General features: G+C 37.4%; 1 protein-coding gene across 1 annotated transcript; it reads right to left on the reverse strand.

The window, feature by feature from the left end:
* Window positions 1-14,864: 14,864 nt before the first annotated feature.
* LOC127092694 (NADH dehydrogenase [ubiquinone] 1 alpha subcomplex subunit 13-B) lies at window positions 14,865-18,635 on the reverse strand. Its single transcript, XM_051031571.1, has 3 exons — window positions 18,267-18,635; window positions 15,366-15,437; window positions 14,865-15,257 (listed from the first exon to the last, which is right to left on the reverse strand). The coding sequence occupies exons 1-3, from the start codon at window positions 18,479-18,481 to the stop codon at window positions 15,113-15,115; spliced, it is 432 nt and encodes a 143-aa protein (XP_050887528.1). The 5' UTR covers window positions 18,482-18,635; the 3' UTR covers window positions 14,865-15,112.
* Window positions 18,636-19,014: the final 379 nt, after the last annotated feature.

Genomic DNA, 19,014 nt, shown 5'->3' on the forward strand with positions numbered 1-19,014 from the left:
CTTACATCAGACTCCGAACCAACAAACACACACAGGAAACCAACTGTCAATCATTGGACTTACGTCAGACTCCAAACAAAGAAGCAAACACAGGAAACCAACTGCCAATCGCTGGACTTACGTCAGACTCCAAACACAGAAGCAAACACAAGAAACCAACTGCCAATCGCTGGACTTACGTCAGACTCCAAACACAGAAGCAAACACAGAAGCAAACACAGGAAACCAACTGCCAATCGCTGGACTTACGTCAGACTCCAAACACAGAAGCAAACACAGGAAACCAACTGCCAATCGCTGGATTTACGTCAGACTCCAAACACAGAAGCAAACACAGGAAACCAATTGCCAATCGCTGGACTTACGTTAGACTCCAAACACACACAAAGGAGTTGAAAAAGAAAAAGGGCGCCCGGAGAGATCAGCTCATCTCCTGCCTACGTACCTCATCTGCTATGAGGATCAGGGCGACATAGTTCCCCTAAATAGGGAAAGAACTTCTATCCTAACCAGAGACAAAGGGAGACACAAACTACTAGGGAAACTATGACTCGAGCCTAAAAGTTGTCATGCATACGATCCCTATGTTAAGGTTTCTATCTAACTTGCACCGGAAGCAAGCTATCCTAAGCAGCACAAACAATCACAAGCACAAAAGTAAGCACACGCACTATATACAAACAAGTGGCTCACACAAGGCTAGACTTTAGTCAAGGGGTCATGTCAACCTCGACAAACAAGCCACTGGAAAAAGGTATGGTTAGCTCTTAACCCTAACATTGAGAGTTAGGGTGAAGCAGATGAAATGGGAAGTGATGGTAAGACCTCACAGCTCTTATCCCTGGCCTGGGAGAGCTTCAGACAAATGAAAGTGTGGGAGTTCAGAATGTAGGAACTTTTCTCCATAAGTGACTGACACAACATGATCTTGGGTTATTATCCACAATGCATCAACACAAGGTGTGTAAGCAAAGTGAATGACACAACTGAATAGCAGGGGATGGAGTGCACATCCCTTTTATCTGCCAATTGCCTCTTAAGAGGTCTTTACCTGCTTGGCACGAAATTAAACAAACACAAGCATTGCCTCTTAAGGAGGGCTTCAGACAGGTGCCTACCCACATAACAGGACAGGTCTTCCAGACTACATGAAGTCAGAAGAATTATACCTCAGTGGTTAAGCAACCAAGCAAAGCAAAGCAAGTTCAAATGAACTCTAAGCAACTTAGGTACCTGTGGAAAATCTAAACCAATCAGTTCAACTGTACAGACAAACAATCAACAGGCAATAACAAACAGATAGACAATGTTCACAATGTGCAAGCCACAAGGCAAACTCAAAATGAGTTAGCATCAACCTACAAAACACACAAGTGTTAGTAATCAAGAGCAAACATCAATGCTCAAATGGGGAAGCATCCTCAACTATGGACTGGGATGTTTAAACCTGAAATCAAAACCCACATGTAAGCCACAAACCACTAGGTCAAAGCCTAGGGTCAAAGATGGAGAAAAAAGTCAAAACAGAACCTCAAACTTGACATGAAACAACTTCAAACACTTATTGACATATCCTAAAAAGGATCATATCAAAATCATTAACCAAATGCATTTCATGATCAAGTGAAGTCAAAGGCATTTTCAAAGCATCCAAATGGTCAACAGGAATGAAAAATCTCAATCAAAACAGAAATGATTCCAAAAAATCATGAGCAATCTAGACATCCATAACATACATCACACAAAAAATCAGAAGCATTGGACATCATTAGGCATGGCAATCACATAACACAATCAAGACAATCACATGTGTGACACAAATTGTCACACCAAGTTAGCATGAGCATAAAACAGAACGGGAGCATGGGAAAAATCTCAAACCAAAGCCAAAATGTTCATCAATATGTCTAGAATCCACACCCAAAATTTCAGAAGCATTGGATAAGGAACAAGCATTTTATGATGAAAGGAACAAAGCAATAGCATAAATGGACACATGTTCAATCACCCTAGGACAAATGATTTTTCAAGCCAGGCACAATTTGCAATTCAATAATCATAAAAAGTAGGCAGGATAAGGATCATTGTGTAAAAAATTGGGGATCAATTGGAGCATTTTTCAATTTTATATGATTTTTGGAAGTTTGGAAAGAATTTGAAAATCAAAAATGGAAAAGCAAGGAATAAAGGAGGGAAAAGGAATAATGGCAAGGCATTTGAAAAACCTCCTTCAGCCGGATTCGAACCTGGCGCGTTTTTGAATGCCTAGCGCGCCCAAGCCAAACGACAGCGTATCAACACAAAAACCCTAAGCCTGGCGCGCTTTCAAATTTTCGTAGCTAATCATGAACAGCATAGCAAAATCGTAGCAAATTCGTAGCCATTTCTGGAAATGCATGGTGTTCATACAGGGAAGATGAAGATTATGAAGATCTTCATATGAAATTTCCAGAAAATAAAAAATGTTCCAAAATTCAATAATTTTTACACCAAACGAATCATCATGCTACGTACATGCAAGATCAAGCCATAATTCATGCAAAAACAACATATATTACTCAAATCGAAGAAATTAAAGTTGAACACTCAAACTTCAATCATGCATAACTTCATCAATACAACACCATTTCAAGTGATTTTTCCACCAGAATTCTCAACAACACGAGATCTACACAATCATACTCATGGATTTAAGAATTATGAGAATCAAGAATCCTACCTCTTGAAGAGCAGATTCGGATTTAGCTTGCTTCAAGGCTTGTGATGCTCCAGAATTCTTCTATGATGCTTGTGGAGGTGAATGATGATGAAATTGAAGCTCAATTGCACACGAATCCAGCTTAATTTGTAAAAGCCATGGATGCTTCAAGCTTTGAGTATGAGCAAATATGGCACGGTTTGCTTTGAATTCACGTCCAGTTCTACTCAAAAACACCTCATGAACATGAATCAATCAAGAGAAAATGCTCTTGTGTGAAGAAATTGAAAAAAAGTTTGAGAGAATATTTTGGTGATTTTTGCAATTTAGATCTGAAATGGATCCTCCTCCTGGAAACAGTTATGATTATTCATTTATACTTCATGCTAATGATGTTTAAATCATGTTTAAGCCAAATCCAAAGGTGATTAGCAACTTTGAAGGTGTAAGTGCAAAATGAGTTTTTTCACCCCCATGCATGAAGTAGCACGTGAACAGTGCTTGATTCTGGTCCAAACCCTCCTAAACAAGGCCCATGCACACATTTGAGTTGGTTTTGTATGCACATAATCAATCAAAAATAGTTTTATGAAATTTTCTTCACAAATCTCCATGAATAAGCCAAAGACCATGCAAATGAAATTCATGTCATATAATGGTATGCTTGGAAAGTACATGTTATAAGGATCAAAATGCAAAAAGAACCACTCATTTTGGAGCTTTGGTTAAAAAGTTATGTCCATTTGAATTTCCAAACACACTTTGCCATGATTGGACCATATCTCCTCAACCACACATGAGAAATTCATGATCTTGGACTTTTTGGAAATGGGAGAGAAAGATATTCAACTTTCATGTTGGACAAAATTTCATTTGAAGCTTTCTTGATGATGTAATCTTGAGTTGAAGTTGGTCCAAAATCTTTCCATTTTTGGAAAGTTTAAATTACAGGTCACTTGCTATTTTTGGAAAATCTTGATCTGACTTCAAATTCTTCAATGTTGATGTTTGAAATGCCAAATGAGACTTGTTTGGACATGAATGAAGCCTCTCTAACCACTTCCCCCCTTCAAATCCACAGTTGACTTTGCAGTTGACTTCTGTTGACTTTTGTGGGCCTCAGATGATTTGCACATGGACTGATGAGTTCTGAGCCTTCAGCACTTGGCCAAACCACTTCAAAATGATCCTTGAATCATGTGAACTCATGGGAATCACCCTAGGGCTTTGATCTCATGGAAAATGATCTTGTTGCCTTGCACAGTTGAATCTCCTGACCAGTCTTGCCTGATGAGATGCAATGGACTATGCAATGACAATGCAATGTTAATGTGATGTTAATGACCTAAAAATGAAATGAATATACAAATGGGAGGTGCAAATTTGATGTGCTACACCTCCTCCGCTAGGTCATCGAGTAATCGGCACCCGATGGGTGTTTAGGAACAAGTTGGACGAAAACGGGGTAATAACCCGTAACAAGGCGCGTTTAGTCGCGCAAGGGTATAACCAAGAGGAAGGAATCGACTATGAGGAAACTTATGCGCCTGTTGCCCGACTCGAGGCTATACGCCTTCTCCTTGCCTTCGCTTATGCGAAAGACTTTAAACTATTCCAAATGGATGTTAAGAGTGCGTTCCTTAACGGTTACATAAATGAAGAGATCTACGTCGCACAACCTCCGGGTTTTGAATCTCATGAGTATCCCGATCATGTTTACAAACTAAAAAGGGCTTTATATGGTCTCAAACAAGCTCCTAGAGCTTGATATGAGCGACTAAGTAAATTTTTACTTTATCAAGGTTACTTAATAGGAAAGGTTGACACAACTCTCTTTATTAAACGTCAAGGAAAGCACTTGATATTAGTACAAATTTATGTTGACGATATTATATTTGGGTCTACTAACATGAATCTCGTGAGAGAGTTTTCGGATCTTATGCAGGGTAAATTCGAGATGAGTATGATGGGGGAGCTCACATACTTTCTCGATTTGCAAATTAAACAACTCAAAGAAGGAACATTCGTGAGTCACACAAAGTATTGTTTGGACCTTATCAAGAGATTTGACATGGCAAAAGCCAAGGCCATTGACACCCCCATGCCAACATGTGCAAACTTGAATAAAGATAAAAACAGTAAGGACGTAGAGGTAAAAAGGTATAGAGGTATGATTGGATCACTTCTCTATCTTACTGCTTCTCGTCCCAACATTATATTTAGCGTGTGTATGTGCGCAAAATACCAATCATGTCCCAAGGAATCCCATCTAAAAGCTGTCAAACGAATACTTCGATACCTATCCGGTACTCCGAAGTATGGACTATGGTATTCCAAAGGTAATGATTGCTCATTGGTAGGTTTCTCCGATTCCGATTTTGCCGGTTGCAAATCGGATAGGAAAAACACTAGTGGTACTTGTCATTTATTTTCAAATTCTTTGGTCAGTTGGCATAGTAAGAAATAAGTTTCAGTTGCTTTGTCAACCGCCGAAGCGGAATACGTTGCTGCCGGTAGTTGTTGTGCTCAAATCCTATGGGTTAAGCAACAATTATTGGATTTTAATCTCAAACTCGAACGTATTCTCATTTTCTGTGACAATACAAGTGCCATTAATCTTACCAAAAATCCTATGTTGCATTCTCGCACCAAACATATCGAAATTCGACACCATTTTCTTCGGGATCATGTTGAGAAAGGTGATGTTGCATATGAACATGTTGACACTAAAAATCAATTAGCGGACATTTTCACAAAGCCGCTAGCTACTGAGCCTTTCTTTCATATTCGTCGAGAACTTGGTATTCTCGACATTTCGGAACGGGCATCATAAATTGCTTGCTTTATCTTATTTCATTTAAAACTATAGTCTTGTACTTCTAACAAGTTAATGTTGTTGCAAGCACAAGTATATTGTTCATCAAGTTATTCCGGCATCGAGGTGATATTGTTCCTTTACCCTTCTCTCTCTCCCAACCTTCATGGTTAAATAGTTGTATTACATGATAATATTGTATATATATGACTTGTTTCTTATACCATATTTGTTTGGATGTTTAATGTTGTGTGGCATTCTATTTATGTGTTATACGGTGAACTGACTTTTGTGTTTTGCTTTGAAAAGTAATGTCGCGGATAGCAAGAGTCGCCACCGACTTTTCTTTTATCCAATAAGGAAAGGCGGAAAAGAACAGGAAAGACCTTGATTAGATTTTGAGTTCGGGAGGTACATTATACAAAGGGAAGGTGTTAGCACCCTTTGTATCCATGGTTATCCATGGGCTCTTAATTGCTTAACTCACTTATGTTTTCCTTGTTCGAGAAAGTGTTTGAGAAATGTGGTGTGTTTAGAAAATATTTTGAAAGGAGAGTTTAACTTTGTAATGATTCTTGTACGAATGTATACAAAGTGTTTATCTCGTTTGATTTTGAAAGATGTTTAGAAAAAGATAACTCGGCGATGATTCTAGTGCGAATGTATACCAAGTGGTGATTTTCTAAAAGATGTTTTGAAAAGTGGGAGGTGTGAAAAGTATTTTAAGCCGCGAGCAAGCATTTAAGAGTTATACTTAACCAAGGTATTTATAGGTATTTCCTATCCTTAGGAGGGTAAAATTGTCCTTACTATTGAGAAGTAAGTAGTCTCGTCCTTTGGATGTAAAGGGACATCGTAGGGTCGTCGATTGGTCATTGAAGGCAACATTTGTAAGGATACCTTAGCATTCGAAGGGACGATCATCATTTAACCGTAGGCTACCACGAAGGGTCATCAAGGGACAAAGTCATGTATTCGAAGGCAACATTCGAGGGACTATGATGATTTAACCGAAGGGTCTTTGCTAAGGGTATCTTTACATTCGCGGGACATGGCCGTAATATCGTAAGGCAACAAAGAGAGGGCCCAGGTCATATGTTCGAAGGCAATGTAATCAGTCAAGTAATTAAAATGAATCTTCACAAGGGTATCCCACAAATAAAGTGGAATACCTAGCAAACTGTCTCTTCAGGAGTATGTGAACCCTCACAAAAATTCAACAAACGGGTTAGAATACCAAGCTAGGGTGCAACCAAGAGTTGCACCAAACAAAAGAATCACATCAATAATAGTGTCAAGCAACAGCGTGTAGATGTAATAGAAAACATGTCAATCCAGTACAGAACAGATTAGAATGCAAACGAAAAAAACAAATACTGTCATGTTCGCTACTGCCTCGCCTAGCGAAGGCTTGGCGAACCCTCGCTACATGTTCGCTCAGCGAAGTGCTAGCGAACGACTGCGGGTTCTGGGTTCTTCTTTGATAACAGTGAGATTTCAGGAACCCCAAACCCTATGGCATCCATTGCAGAAATTACATGGTTAAACATTCAAGATATTGTGTTACACATTCATGTATTCTTAAACCCATATGCAAAACCTAATGATACATTTAGAAATTCAATCATAATGCCTCATGTATTTGAAGATGACAAATTAGGAGCATAAAATAGTGGGGGTGTGGCAAACCTGTTTGCAATTGCAATTGCACCGTTGGACTTGCAAATCACTCTTATGGTTTGTACCAGATTGAGTTGGGTGGAGGTAACCTTTATGCAGATGAGTTTCTTTCGGGGTATCCGGGGGTTACTCTGAATTCTCTTCGTTAGCCTCCAGGGTTTTTCCGGTTGCCTCGGTTAGGGTTTTCTACTCCTCTTTCCGTCTCCGTCTGTCTATCTGTCCCCTCTTCTCTGTGTGAAGTTCTGGTATTTATAATAATTGTGTCTTGGTGGGCTCAGAATTAAGCCCAAAATTTTCTGGTATTTCGTGAGCTCGCTAGGCGAGTGAGGTAGCGAAGGATTCGCTAGGCGAGCAGCCAGCGAAGGATTCCAGTAGCTAATTCATCAAAACTCGCTGGAGCGAGGGATGATGTGTGGGCTTCGCCTAGCGAAGGGTTTGCTCGCCTAGCGAGCATGCCAGTTTAGGTCATCTTCTGGATTTGGTAACCTGTGCGCTGGACCCTTGTTCCTTTAACATTAATGTCTCGAAGATGGATTAGAATGTCTTGAAAAACGTCTTGAAAACTTAACGGGCAAATTTTGGGGTATGACATTATGCATCAAACATGTGAGCATATGTGCATAACAGTGAAAATCTGCAAAATTTGCCTGTATGAGTCGACCATAACAGGACAATGGTCGACACACACCTTAAAAACTTTCCTTTTTCAAAAAATTCAAACAGTATGCGTCGACGCACATAGAGGGTATGGTCGATGCATCGCGCGAAAAATCAGTTTCTCTGCATAAAACGTTCAAACTTCCTATGCATTTGCATTTCAAATTCTCATTAAGTGTGCATTTAACCCACTACATTGTGAGTTGCACCTACCTAGTGCCTATTGTCTCTTGGCCTCTCCTCTTCCCAAAACCCTAAATCTTCATCTATAAAAATGGCAAACCTCCTTCTTGCAAATCACTCTCAAAATCTTACACCAAGCTTCACTCTCTACCTTTACAAAAAGCTTCAGAATCATTACCCATGGCTTCCTCATCCCGCAGACCTACCGGTAAGAGATCAAGGGGATCATCCTCTGCCTCCTTACCCATTACCGATGTCTCATTAGTTCCACCGGCTCTTGTCGACACCTTCAACAAAGACATTGGTCAAAGAGGAGTTGTGAGGCAACATGCCTTCTACAAACTCACAGCAGAACGCATGCATCTCGTAGACATCATGACTCTGCTACAATATCACGGTATTGTTAAATTCCTGGAATGCAATGCCAAATATAGCGAAGACCTGGTCCGTGTGTTCTACACTTGCCTTCATGACAAATTTCGTGGTCAAAATTTTCACTCCAGGATCGACACAAGAAAGGTATCTTTCAAGTCTGATGTTTGGAATAAATATTTTGATCTGACATTGGTTGCTGATGAAAATCCTGCTCCTGAGGTAACTGAAATAGAATGATATGAGTTTAAGAGCGCTTTGAACGTTATGCTGAAACGACCCTACCCATACCACATTGTGAACAGTGATGCGTTCCCACGAACTGTCACTGCCGGTAAGCTGAAAACAGGTGAGCGCATTCTCTAGTGGATTGTGGCGCGCATCCTGCGGCCTAAGAAGGGTGGCCTTTCCCGAGTTGAACAGGCTAAGGTTCATCTCATATATATCCTGAAAAATCAGCGCAAAATAAACTGGCCCTACTACATTGCTAGTAGGATGTTCAGTTTACGAGACTCCGGACGAGGCACTGCTCTTGCCTATGGATCTTTTATTCAAGAGGTTCTTACTGCAGTCGACGTTGATTATCCGTCCTTTCCTTATACCTCCATTTCCTCAGATAAAGAATTCAGCCCAAAAATTTTCTCTATGATGGGATACTTTTGGTGTGATGAGCGGAAAACATACAGGTTTGTTCGCAGGGGGAATATTCCTAGGATTGTTGAAGAATATGATGAAAGTGATGAAAGTGAAGAAGAAGACCAAGAGGAAAACGAAGAAGAAGGAGCAGGACAAGCATTTGAGCAGCATGATAGTCCTCCACAAGCAGACACACACGACTACACAAACACCGCTTAGGTTCAGGATACCTATTCGACTGAAGAAGATGCCCCCAACCATGGTGGTTGGGGTGAATGACAACATATGGGCTGGTCAACACAACGCCAATTCTATCAGCCGTATCAATATGGTGCTGAAGAATCTCCACCATCTCCTCCGCAGCAAGAAAATTCTTCTGAACTTTTAGATATGATGCGAGATATGCAGCTGGCTCAACAATCATTCATACAAACTCAGGATGAGCGCTATGCTCATATAAGCAGCCAACTTCAAGCATAAAATGAGAGGCTCCATAGCCTCTCAACCAGCATGAATGAATGGTATGCAGCATTCACCGAAACATTTGCACGACAGGAGCGGTCCGTCGATGTGGGCCTCAAGTATCTAAGTAGTGTTGTTGACCAAATGACTTCTTTGGCAGATCCTTACAGAAACCCGAATGTTTGTTACGGTCGAGGACGAGGCTATTAGGGCATAAAACTGCATGTGCATCTGTACTTTTGTTGTTTGACTGAACTTATTATCTGTTATGCTTGTTTGTTAATCTAGTTTAATGTTATCTCCTTTTCAATTTGTTCAGTAATAATATTTGGTGTGGTATTGTTATATGATTCGCTATCTCCTGTTGAATATCATGTTATGTTGAATAATAGTTCTCTTTCTCTTTTTGATGTTGTCAAAGGGGGAGAAGAGCATGTACCAAAGCCAAGCCAAGATATTCACAACAATTAACAGTTTGTTTTGCAGCCAGCCTTAGATTACAAAAGAAAGGGGGAGTGTGTGTAAATATTGCATGTTGTTTTTCTTTGGTTTCACACAAGTTGTCATCATCAAAAAGGGGTAGTATGTAAGGGCAACCTGTCATACAACATACAATCATAGGTTTCGATGATGACAAATTACCACCATGGATGAATCGGCATTGTCGATTCCACCTCTACAAAATAAATGCAACATATCACCTATCATATCCTTTTCTATGTTCATCTAAACTGTTATATTTCATACAACATATGTGGATAAAATATGGTCATGACAAAATGCATGAAAACCACAAAAATCTGAATTTTTGCAGATTTGCAATGTTTGAGTCGACCGCAGGGTCGGCGCATAACATAGTGCATTTTCTCACGGGTCAGCGCACGAAGGCTTGAGTCGACCGCATGGTCCGCCCATGAAGGTTTCACTTTCCCACGGGTCAGCGCACGCCGACCTATGGTCGACGCATACTGATGTGTTTTTCAGATTGTCCAAAACTGCAGGCTATGCGTCGACGCATAGACCTGCTATGGTCGACCGTTCGCGCGCAAATACAGTTTTTAAGTAATTCCCACTTTGTTTGAAAAACTGTTAAGTGGGTTGGTTGGTTTGTTACTATATATAAAAGTTCAGTTACTTGTATCAACCAACATTTTGACAAATTGATTAAAGTGTACAAAGAACAAGAAAAAGTGAAATAGGTGTCCAAGATTCTTCATCTTCAACATCTCACAACACATCAATTACACACAACCATTTTTGAAGTGCTTTGTGATTGGTTAAAGGTGATAACGTTCGAAGCCGAAATTGGGGAATCCGGTTCGGGTTGAAGCTTGCGACAAGTTTTTTCTTGAATAAAACCTTTAGGGTTTTGTCCTCCAAGATTGGTTTGATTTTGGTGGGTTTTGGACGATTTCTTCATCAATTTTCAGCTGAGCGAAGGTGATTGAGAAGAGGAAGTTTTCATCAATCTAGTAGCGGATTCAGTGATATTGAAGGGAAGATTTTGAGTTCGATTTGTTGTAGTTGAGATCAGTCGGGCCGAGGGTTTGAAGAACTGAGAGTTATTCAACAAAGGGGCTGGAATCAGAGGTCTATCAACAACAATCGAAGGACTTGATTCACCTTGAATCAAGGAACAAGGAGTGGAAGCAACATTCAACGTCTTGAGAATTCTGTTGTATATTTGCTTTTCAATCCTTGTATAAACTGTTATACTCAACAGGTGATATCTATTAAAGCAATCTCAATTCTAGTTTTAGAATTGAGGGCAGACGTACCCCGAAGCGAGGACGATGGGGGAACTGCCTCATCAAATCTTTGTCTTCTCTATTTTTCAGCATATTTGTCTTTGGCTTAAAAATAAGTGATTTCTGTATAAGCACTTTTATCAAACCTTGATATTAATTGAGTAAAAAGTTAAAACTTTGTTTTTGAATCCAAAGTACAATAAGATATTGTACTAGACTAATTGGAATCACTTACTCAACATAAATATCACTTGGAGTGTTTTTGCACACCAAGTGTTTGATAATTTGCCTAAACCAAAATTATCTTAGTTGTGTATCTAGTTTGGTTTGCTCTTTGAATCATTGGAACTAGGAATCCTAGCAAGTGAAATAAATCATTGATAGTGTGACTAGTGTAGTGATTCTTATTCTACATTATCACTAATCCATAGGCTAGACGCATATCCGGTTTTCCAATAACCGTCCGTTTTAAACTATATTTTCCTCAGCCGCTTCCGCACTTAAAACAAATTTTCAAAACCAATTTTTAATTGGTAGCGCCGACTCAATTTTTAATTGGGATCTATTCAACCCCCCTCCCCTTCTAGATCCGTGCCATAGTCTAACATTTCTGACGTCTAATTGGATTGTCAAAAACTGCCATTTTCTTCGTTATGTCCAAAAAAGACATTTTTTGGGGGGAAACTTGTTAGCTGGAAGTTTCGACGTCAGGCTAGAGCCAATAAGCGAAAAAGATAGAATACCTTTGAAGACATTTTTTGAATTCGACATAAAGAACATGGTATGAGAAAGCCAGTCGAAGTTTACCTTGTGTAAGAGGGAATTGATGTGAGGCTTAGAAATGCTTCTAAGTTCAGAATGGTATTTCGACAGGAGGTTGCGTTCGACACATGTTTGAATTTGAATGAAAAAGGGATACCTTTATTTCATTCTTATCCAGTTTAAAAGAAAAGACGTCTAGGGCGTTATCATAAATTGAAGACATGCCGAGTGCGACGTGTCATTGCCTGGGAGAAAAGCCGTTGGTAGAGGTTATTTCGGTTTAGTATATATATGAGTATTAGTGTTAGGATTTATGGGTGTTCAATTGCTGTACAATTACTCAGAATTACTCAAAGTATCTAGCGTGTTGAGAAACGAGTATCATTGAGAATGTACGTTTGATAACACCACTTTCTTTATATCAATCAAAGTTTATTTATATTTTTTTGTCAAGAATTTATCTTTTATTGCAAGTCATTCATCAAGCATTTTTAATACACTTTCTTTACAATTATGTAATTTATCCCTTTAAAAACGCTTTAAACAAACAATCTTCATACATGAGTACAGTCGAAGTGTTCACCATTTTTCAAATACAATTTTAAACAATAGCACATGTCCTAGGATCAATCTGGTTGATCCTGTGAGTAACCAAAGTATCATTGATTTGGAAGACCAGCGGTTGTTACCAATTTTTACGATAAACATATACTGACAACTTTCTTCTATCGGTTAGGGAGATGACAGTGACACCAAATGACATGTCTTGTATATTGCATCTGTCCGTCCAAGATCGTCTTCTTAATTTGACTAAAACTGTCTTTTTCTAGAACCGTATCGAGAGCAACTTGATCAAGTATTACTACTAGATGTGGTTTATACTCCTACGCCATTCACCGTGAGACATGCTCACTAGATGATATATGTTTCTAGTCTGGTTTGATCAGATGTGGAGTGTATGTGGTGTGAAACCTTCTAGAATGAGCCTTGTGAAAGTTTGGGTATGTGTAGAGTATTCCAAGACATTCAATGTCTTTGCTAGGCCTAATACTAGTCAATAACAAGTTGGTCATAAGTATGTTAAATAAATGGATCATTTGTTGTTTGAAGAGGACCGATGAGCTTGTATCATGCATGGTTGGAGATTGATACATGATGTGATATTTTCATATGTCACATTCCTACCTGATTCCCACACTTAAAGAAGAGTTGACGGTATAAGTTAAAGAGAAACGTTTGTCAAAGAGACGTATGAAGCGATAATAGAGGAAGACGGCAATACAGATAGTCTGGTCCTTACAAGCGCGCACATCGAGACTTCACATACGAGTTACTATGTGGTGGATATGTAGGGAGCACGACAGTTCATGATGTTTTCCAACATATTCTTAAAGAATCCAAGAATGCATTAACGCATATGAGGGGCCATGTTACTTGTCATGTTATGGTTATTGTTGATGTTTATGTAAACTAAAAATTTAAATACAAGTAAAATATGCAACTTAGTGTAAAACACGAATTTAGATTCTATAATTCAAAAAGGAGAAGCGTTTTCCACTTTCAGATTTTATAATCTAAACACATGTTAAGGAGGTATACATAATCCAAATTTTAGTTTTCTATTGTATGGTCTACATTAGATTGACAATGTTTGTGGACTAGAATACACAAGAACTTGCATAAAATGATATATTTTATTCCTTTGAAGTTAACAATTTAAAACAATGAATTCTTACTCAAACCATATCAAGTTCAATTTACTATAACAAATGGACTCATTCTCAATTGTTTAGGAACAATGTCGATGTTACACTGACTAATATAAAGGAGCAACAAAACTAAGTTGTCATCTCAACCAGTACAATACAAGAAGTGTTGAATATAATTATCCATCAACAATTTCAAATGGACATGTTTGATTCATTAACATCAATTTCAAAATGATGATGATGTAAAAATCATATTCTCTATATTTGATCACTATTACAAAAGAACTGATCGAGTTAGAAGCTACCAGCTACCAGGTCACATATATTCATACTATATGTTCAAATTTGATTTTGTTTGTTTGCATTTGATAAACCCATGACATGGATGGTTGAGCCATTAGTTTGTCTCTTTCATGATCTTGTATTTGACTAATATTTCTTTTAAAATTTTGTTTGTTAATATAGAGTAGGTGTTATTGTCGAATTTAATTTGATTTAATTTAATATTTATGTTCACTACTATATTCAAATGGAGTTAAAAAATACACTTTGGATCCTAAAATTTGAAGGGTATCTTTATATTATCAAAGAGGTTATGAGGGGTTGGGTGGAGGGGGAAGAATTTCACTTTAATTTTCATTTACACAAAAAATAGTGTTTGGCGGTGTGTATTTTTATTTTCGTCCCTATATTCTTTTTTGTTAAATAATCCCTTAATATTAAAATTCATAGTTTTAGTCTCTTCAGATAAAATATTCAAAAAAAAATCCGAAAAAAAAATCCTTAGAAAATCTTCGGATTTTAATTTTAGGGATTAAAACCAGAACTTTATTCAGAAAAATATATATAGGGCCGGAAAAAAAACCCATCAAATTATAAAAACCAAAACACTATTTAAACCTTAAATTTAAATGGATAAGAGAACCGGAACAAGTGTCTCAAAAGTTAGCATTAAATCAACAAACTACAAGGAGCAGATTAACCAATAATCTTCTATCATTTCAAGTTCACTCTATAAAGGCGACTTGCAAAAGTTGGTTGATACAAACAACATATTAACCGATTGCTGGAATTATTTTTCAAATCACTTACGGTTGACAGGGAGAAGAAAGTGTCTGGAATTAAACTTTTACCCCAGGGAGTGAAAAAGGCATTAGAAATTCAATGTTCTATGCCGGTGATCTGCATTCATCTTGATTTACATGAGAGGAGTGATAAGCCAACATTAAAGAAAAAATTGAAAGAAAAAACACATTCCTGGTTTAGAAATCGACAACACAATTTCAAATGTTTGAGATACAACTTTATTTTAGAGGTGCTGGATGAAAGTATCACAATGTAACATATGTATGAAGCAGACCAATTCTTGATAGTGATGGCTAAAATAACATCACCAGACATCAGGACGCAGCTCACCGCTTGCTGGGGGCACCCATCTTCCAGAATTATAGACACTTGCACCGACCTTCCAACCAGGCACATCCTTCATGACATCTGCCTCGTACTCAAGATACTTATGCCACTCTTTAACAAATCTTTAGAAGGAAACAAACAAAAAATGGAGTTGTCAAATGCTAAGTATTATTACAATTAGTATTACTGGTTGTGTGATGATTCATATTTGGCAAGAGAATCTTATATACCTCTCATCCTCTTCAGCCTGTAGCACAGGCAGTATCGCTCTGCGGGCAGCATATTTCTCTTCCTTTAGTGCCCTACATAGAAATGTAACGTTTTTAAACATCAAATTATGTGGAATTGGAAACTAAAAAGAAACACAATTACACAAGGAATCTGATTCTTCTTTAAACAGCTATTTTTTACCCCATGTGACACAACACCCACCAATCCCAATGAAACAATGAAAATGCTAAAATGTTGTTTTTAATACTTCCAAAAATGATAGCATTTCATCTTCTCTTCATCACAATTGTTCACTTCAAGAGGTTTATATCCTATTATTAACAAGTTAAAATGAGTACGTGATTTAGAAATTGAAAATAGAAAATGTTTTCCCAAAGTAAACAGGTCCTAAGAATAAACCCTATATCTTCCAAGTCATCTCTTGCAACAGGCCATAAGGAACAAAAAACAACTTCTCATTTTTACTGCATAATATTTTTTCACCTGAACGTTTGTTAGGGAAGTATATCATCAGAAAGTTTTACAGAACAAATTTTCCACCATAAAATTATGTTCTCTAATTACAAACGAGCCATTCACTGTTTTCTATTAACTTAAATAAGGCCTTTTTGCAAGAGATAACCAACCAGGTTGTTATGAAATGACCATTACCTATTCCAAATGTTGTTTATAACACTTCAAATTTTAGATTTAAAAATGCAGATGTCAAATAATCAATGTTACAGAATTATGTGCATAGAGTGATCCAAATGAACAAGCAATCATGTGAAATATATGTTACAATAAAAGCATAAAATAAAACACTTGGCCCAACATGATACAAAACACTATAACCTAATACTGCAGCATAAATTCCACCGACAATAGGACTAAAAAGTTCTAATAAAAAATCAAATTCCACCAACAATAGGACTAAAAAGTTCTAATAAAGAATCAAATCGAGATAACAAAACAGGGCCCTATTGCTTCATCAATTACATGACTTTTTGATATCTTAATTTATCCTAGATATATTATAAGTTAATCTAAAAAGATATACTCTAACAAATTCCATAATACTACACAACAGTGCAAAATGCAATTCATTTACGTTCAAGTCACAAAACAGAGACCCTAAGATTGCTTCATTAATCACATTCATGTTCAAGTCACATTAACAGCCTCTGATGTAACCCTGCTCCCCAGCTAAAATAAATATAAACTACTAAAAAGACAAAATGTAAACTTAATTTTTCATGAAAAAGGGAATTTTAATATTTAATAAGAAAAAGCAACAAGTACAAAAGGTTAGGAGAGCTGCCGTGAGCACTAAAGCCCACAAATAGACCATGCCGTGAGCACTAAAGCATAAGCACACCCCATAACAAATTGACGATGCAGACATTCATTTCAAGTAGCAAAATCCCATGAATATCACATTGCCACAAGATTTTATGTTCCTTGTTATCAATCATCAATGAAAAAAACAAATATGTAGAAGTTGATCCTACAAACTAGAACACACTCAATGACCACAAAGCTGATCCAACAAACTAGAACACACCCAATGACCATGATGCTGATTCAACAATTTATGTGTCTTATGCATAAGCCATTGCACAGCTAAGATATGAAGAATCAAATGAGGCACCGTTTCATACTCGCAGCACACATGTATCAATAATGAGAACTACGCAAGTTCATCTTACATGTAACAAACAAGTCATCAGTTTAGTATCATACTGTGATATGCAAGTTCATCTTACATGTAACAAACAAGTCATCAGTTTAGTATCATACTGTGATATGCAAGTTCATCTTACATGTAACAAACAAGTCATCAGTTTAGTATCATCCTGTGATAGGATCACGATATTGTACTACGAAGAATAGGGACAAATTCCACAATTACACACGCAGAACTTTGAGAGTCATTATCACCATACCTAGTGACCCTAACTTTCACTCAATCCTTACCAATGAAGCTCCGACACGTCATTCACACAACGTGTCGTCGTGTCGGACACTAACACGCGTACGACACTCGTACGACACGTATCAGACACGTTTTTGAAGTGTCCAACAGAAAAAAAATATTTAATTATTGCGGACACGAATACGACACCTTATTTCAAATAAAGGACACGGCCCAATTCAAAAAATCCCAAAATTTTTTGTTAAAAAAAATTTCAAAATTTAAAAAATAAATAGGTTTTTTTAGCTTTCATATTCCACTTCTTCACTATAAAAACAACACAATTAGGATTCCTTATTTTTTTTATATTTCACTACTTTTATCTCCACAAAATTCTTTTATCTTCTCCGATTATTTTTCATCTTTTTGCACCATTGGTTCGGAATTCACAAGGTATCTATGAATATCAATTATCATGTTTGAAATTTGTTTGAAAGTGTTGAAAGAATTTTTGATTGTTTTATCTTGAATAAACATAAATTTTGCTTCTCATTTTAAACTCTTTACAAATTTTGTCCATAAATTACATTATTATATTAATATATAAAATATATATATACTGTGTCAATGTCCTGTGATTTTTACATTAACGGGTCCTCGTGTCATTGTCGTGTCCCGTACCTGTGTCCGAGTCCGGGCTTCATAGATCCTTACTATTATCTATCTAGCCTAAGAAAGTTGTTCCTCGCCATTTTTTCCTCAATTCCGGATCTTTCTTTACTAGTTTACATATAACTCTGGCCAAACAAAGGATTTTGAAAACGGAAATTATTTTCATTTGCAAATCATTTTTCTCCCTATAATCAAAACTCATCCACACCATTAATTGAAATCCTATGTTCTCCCCTCTAATCAACAACAAAATCCTTCAATTAAACTTCACATTCAATCAATAGTTCAATTCTAACCCTAATTTATCATATCTAAAATGAAAAATGGAGATTACCTTCGGATCTTGTTACCCTGTCCAACCTGGTACATTCCCCACGAGAAAGCACCAAACGTGGTGAGAAAAATGGCAATGGCACTCGGACCAGTGTTAGGGATTCGACGAGCGAACCGGACGGGAGCGAAACCGCCGGGAGGTGGACCGTCCTGAAGAACCGGCATGTCCTTCACGCTGGCCATTCCTGGCTTCTTCCTGATCATCGCTTCCGTCATTTTTACCTTCCTTGATTATTCTCTCTCTGGTTCTTCTTCTTCTGTTTCACTTTCTGAAACGATGTTCGATTATGCTCTCGATTCTCGATTTCAGTCTCTAGTTTGTGTAAATTTTGTGTTATGTGAGGAACTGAATGCGGTTCAGCTTTGTTTGGGTTCGGTCCATTTACCATAGTGAATTATTAAATACACCTCCTTTTATGTCATATACACCCCACTCTAACCTCACACCCTCCATTGTGTACGAAAATACAACACTGCTGTTGTAAAATTATTTCACTAAATATCCAAATTTACACGATCCATGCGTGATTTTGAAAAGTCCGGGACGATACTAGAAATTTAAAGTGTACTATCAAAAATTTTAAAAACAGTACGTTTTATACCGTCAATGTCAACAAAAATTGGGGTTTTGTATCGGAAATTTCAAAATTTTCCCGTACAAAATCCCATGAAAATTTCATAATTTTCGGTAATTATAAAAAAATTATTATTGGGGTTTTGTATCGGAAATTTCAAAATTTTCCCGTACA

Source organism: Lathyrus oleraceus, chromosome 6 (genome assembly GCF_024323335.1).
Source record: "Lathyrus oleraceus cultivar Zhongwan6 chromosome 6, CAAS_Psat_ZW6_1.0, whole genome shotgun sequence".
NCBI classification, from domain to species: domain Eukaryota; kingdom Viridiplantae; phylum Streptophyta; class Magnoliopsida; order Fabales; family Fabaceae; genus Lathyrus; species Lathyrus oleraceus.

Excerpts from the sequence above, each read along its gene's own strand:
- LOC127092694 (XM_051031571.1), bottom strand. The coding sequence starts at position 18,481 with ATGACGGAAGCGATGATCAGGAAGAAGCCAGGAATGGCCAGCGTGAAG. Across the intron at positions 15,438-18,266 it reads CAGGGTAACAAGATCCGAAG|GGCACTAAAGGAAGAGAAAT; the intron begins GTAATCTCCATT and ends ATTTCTATGTAG. Across the intron at positions 15,258-15,365 it reads CAGGCTGAAGAGGATGAGAG|ATTTGTTAAAGAGTGGCATA; the intron begins GTATATAAGATT and ends TTCCTTCTAAAG.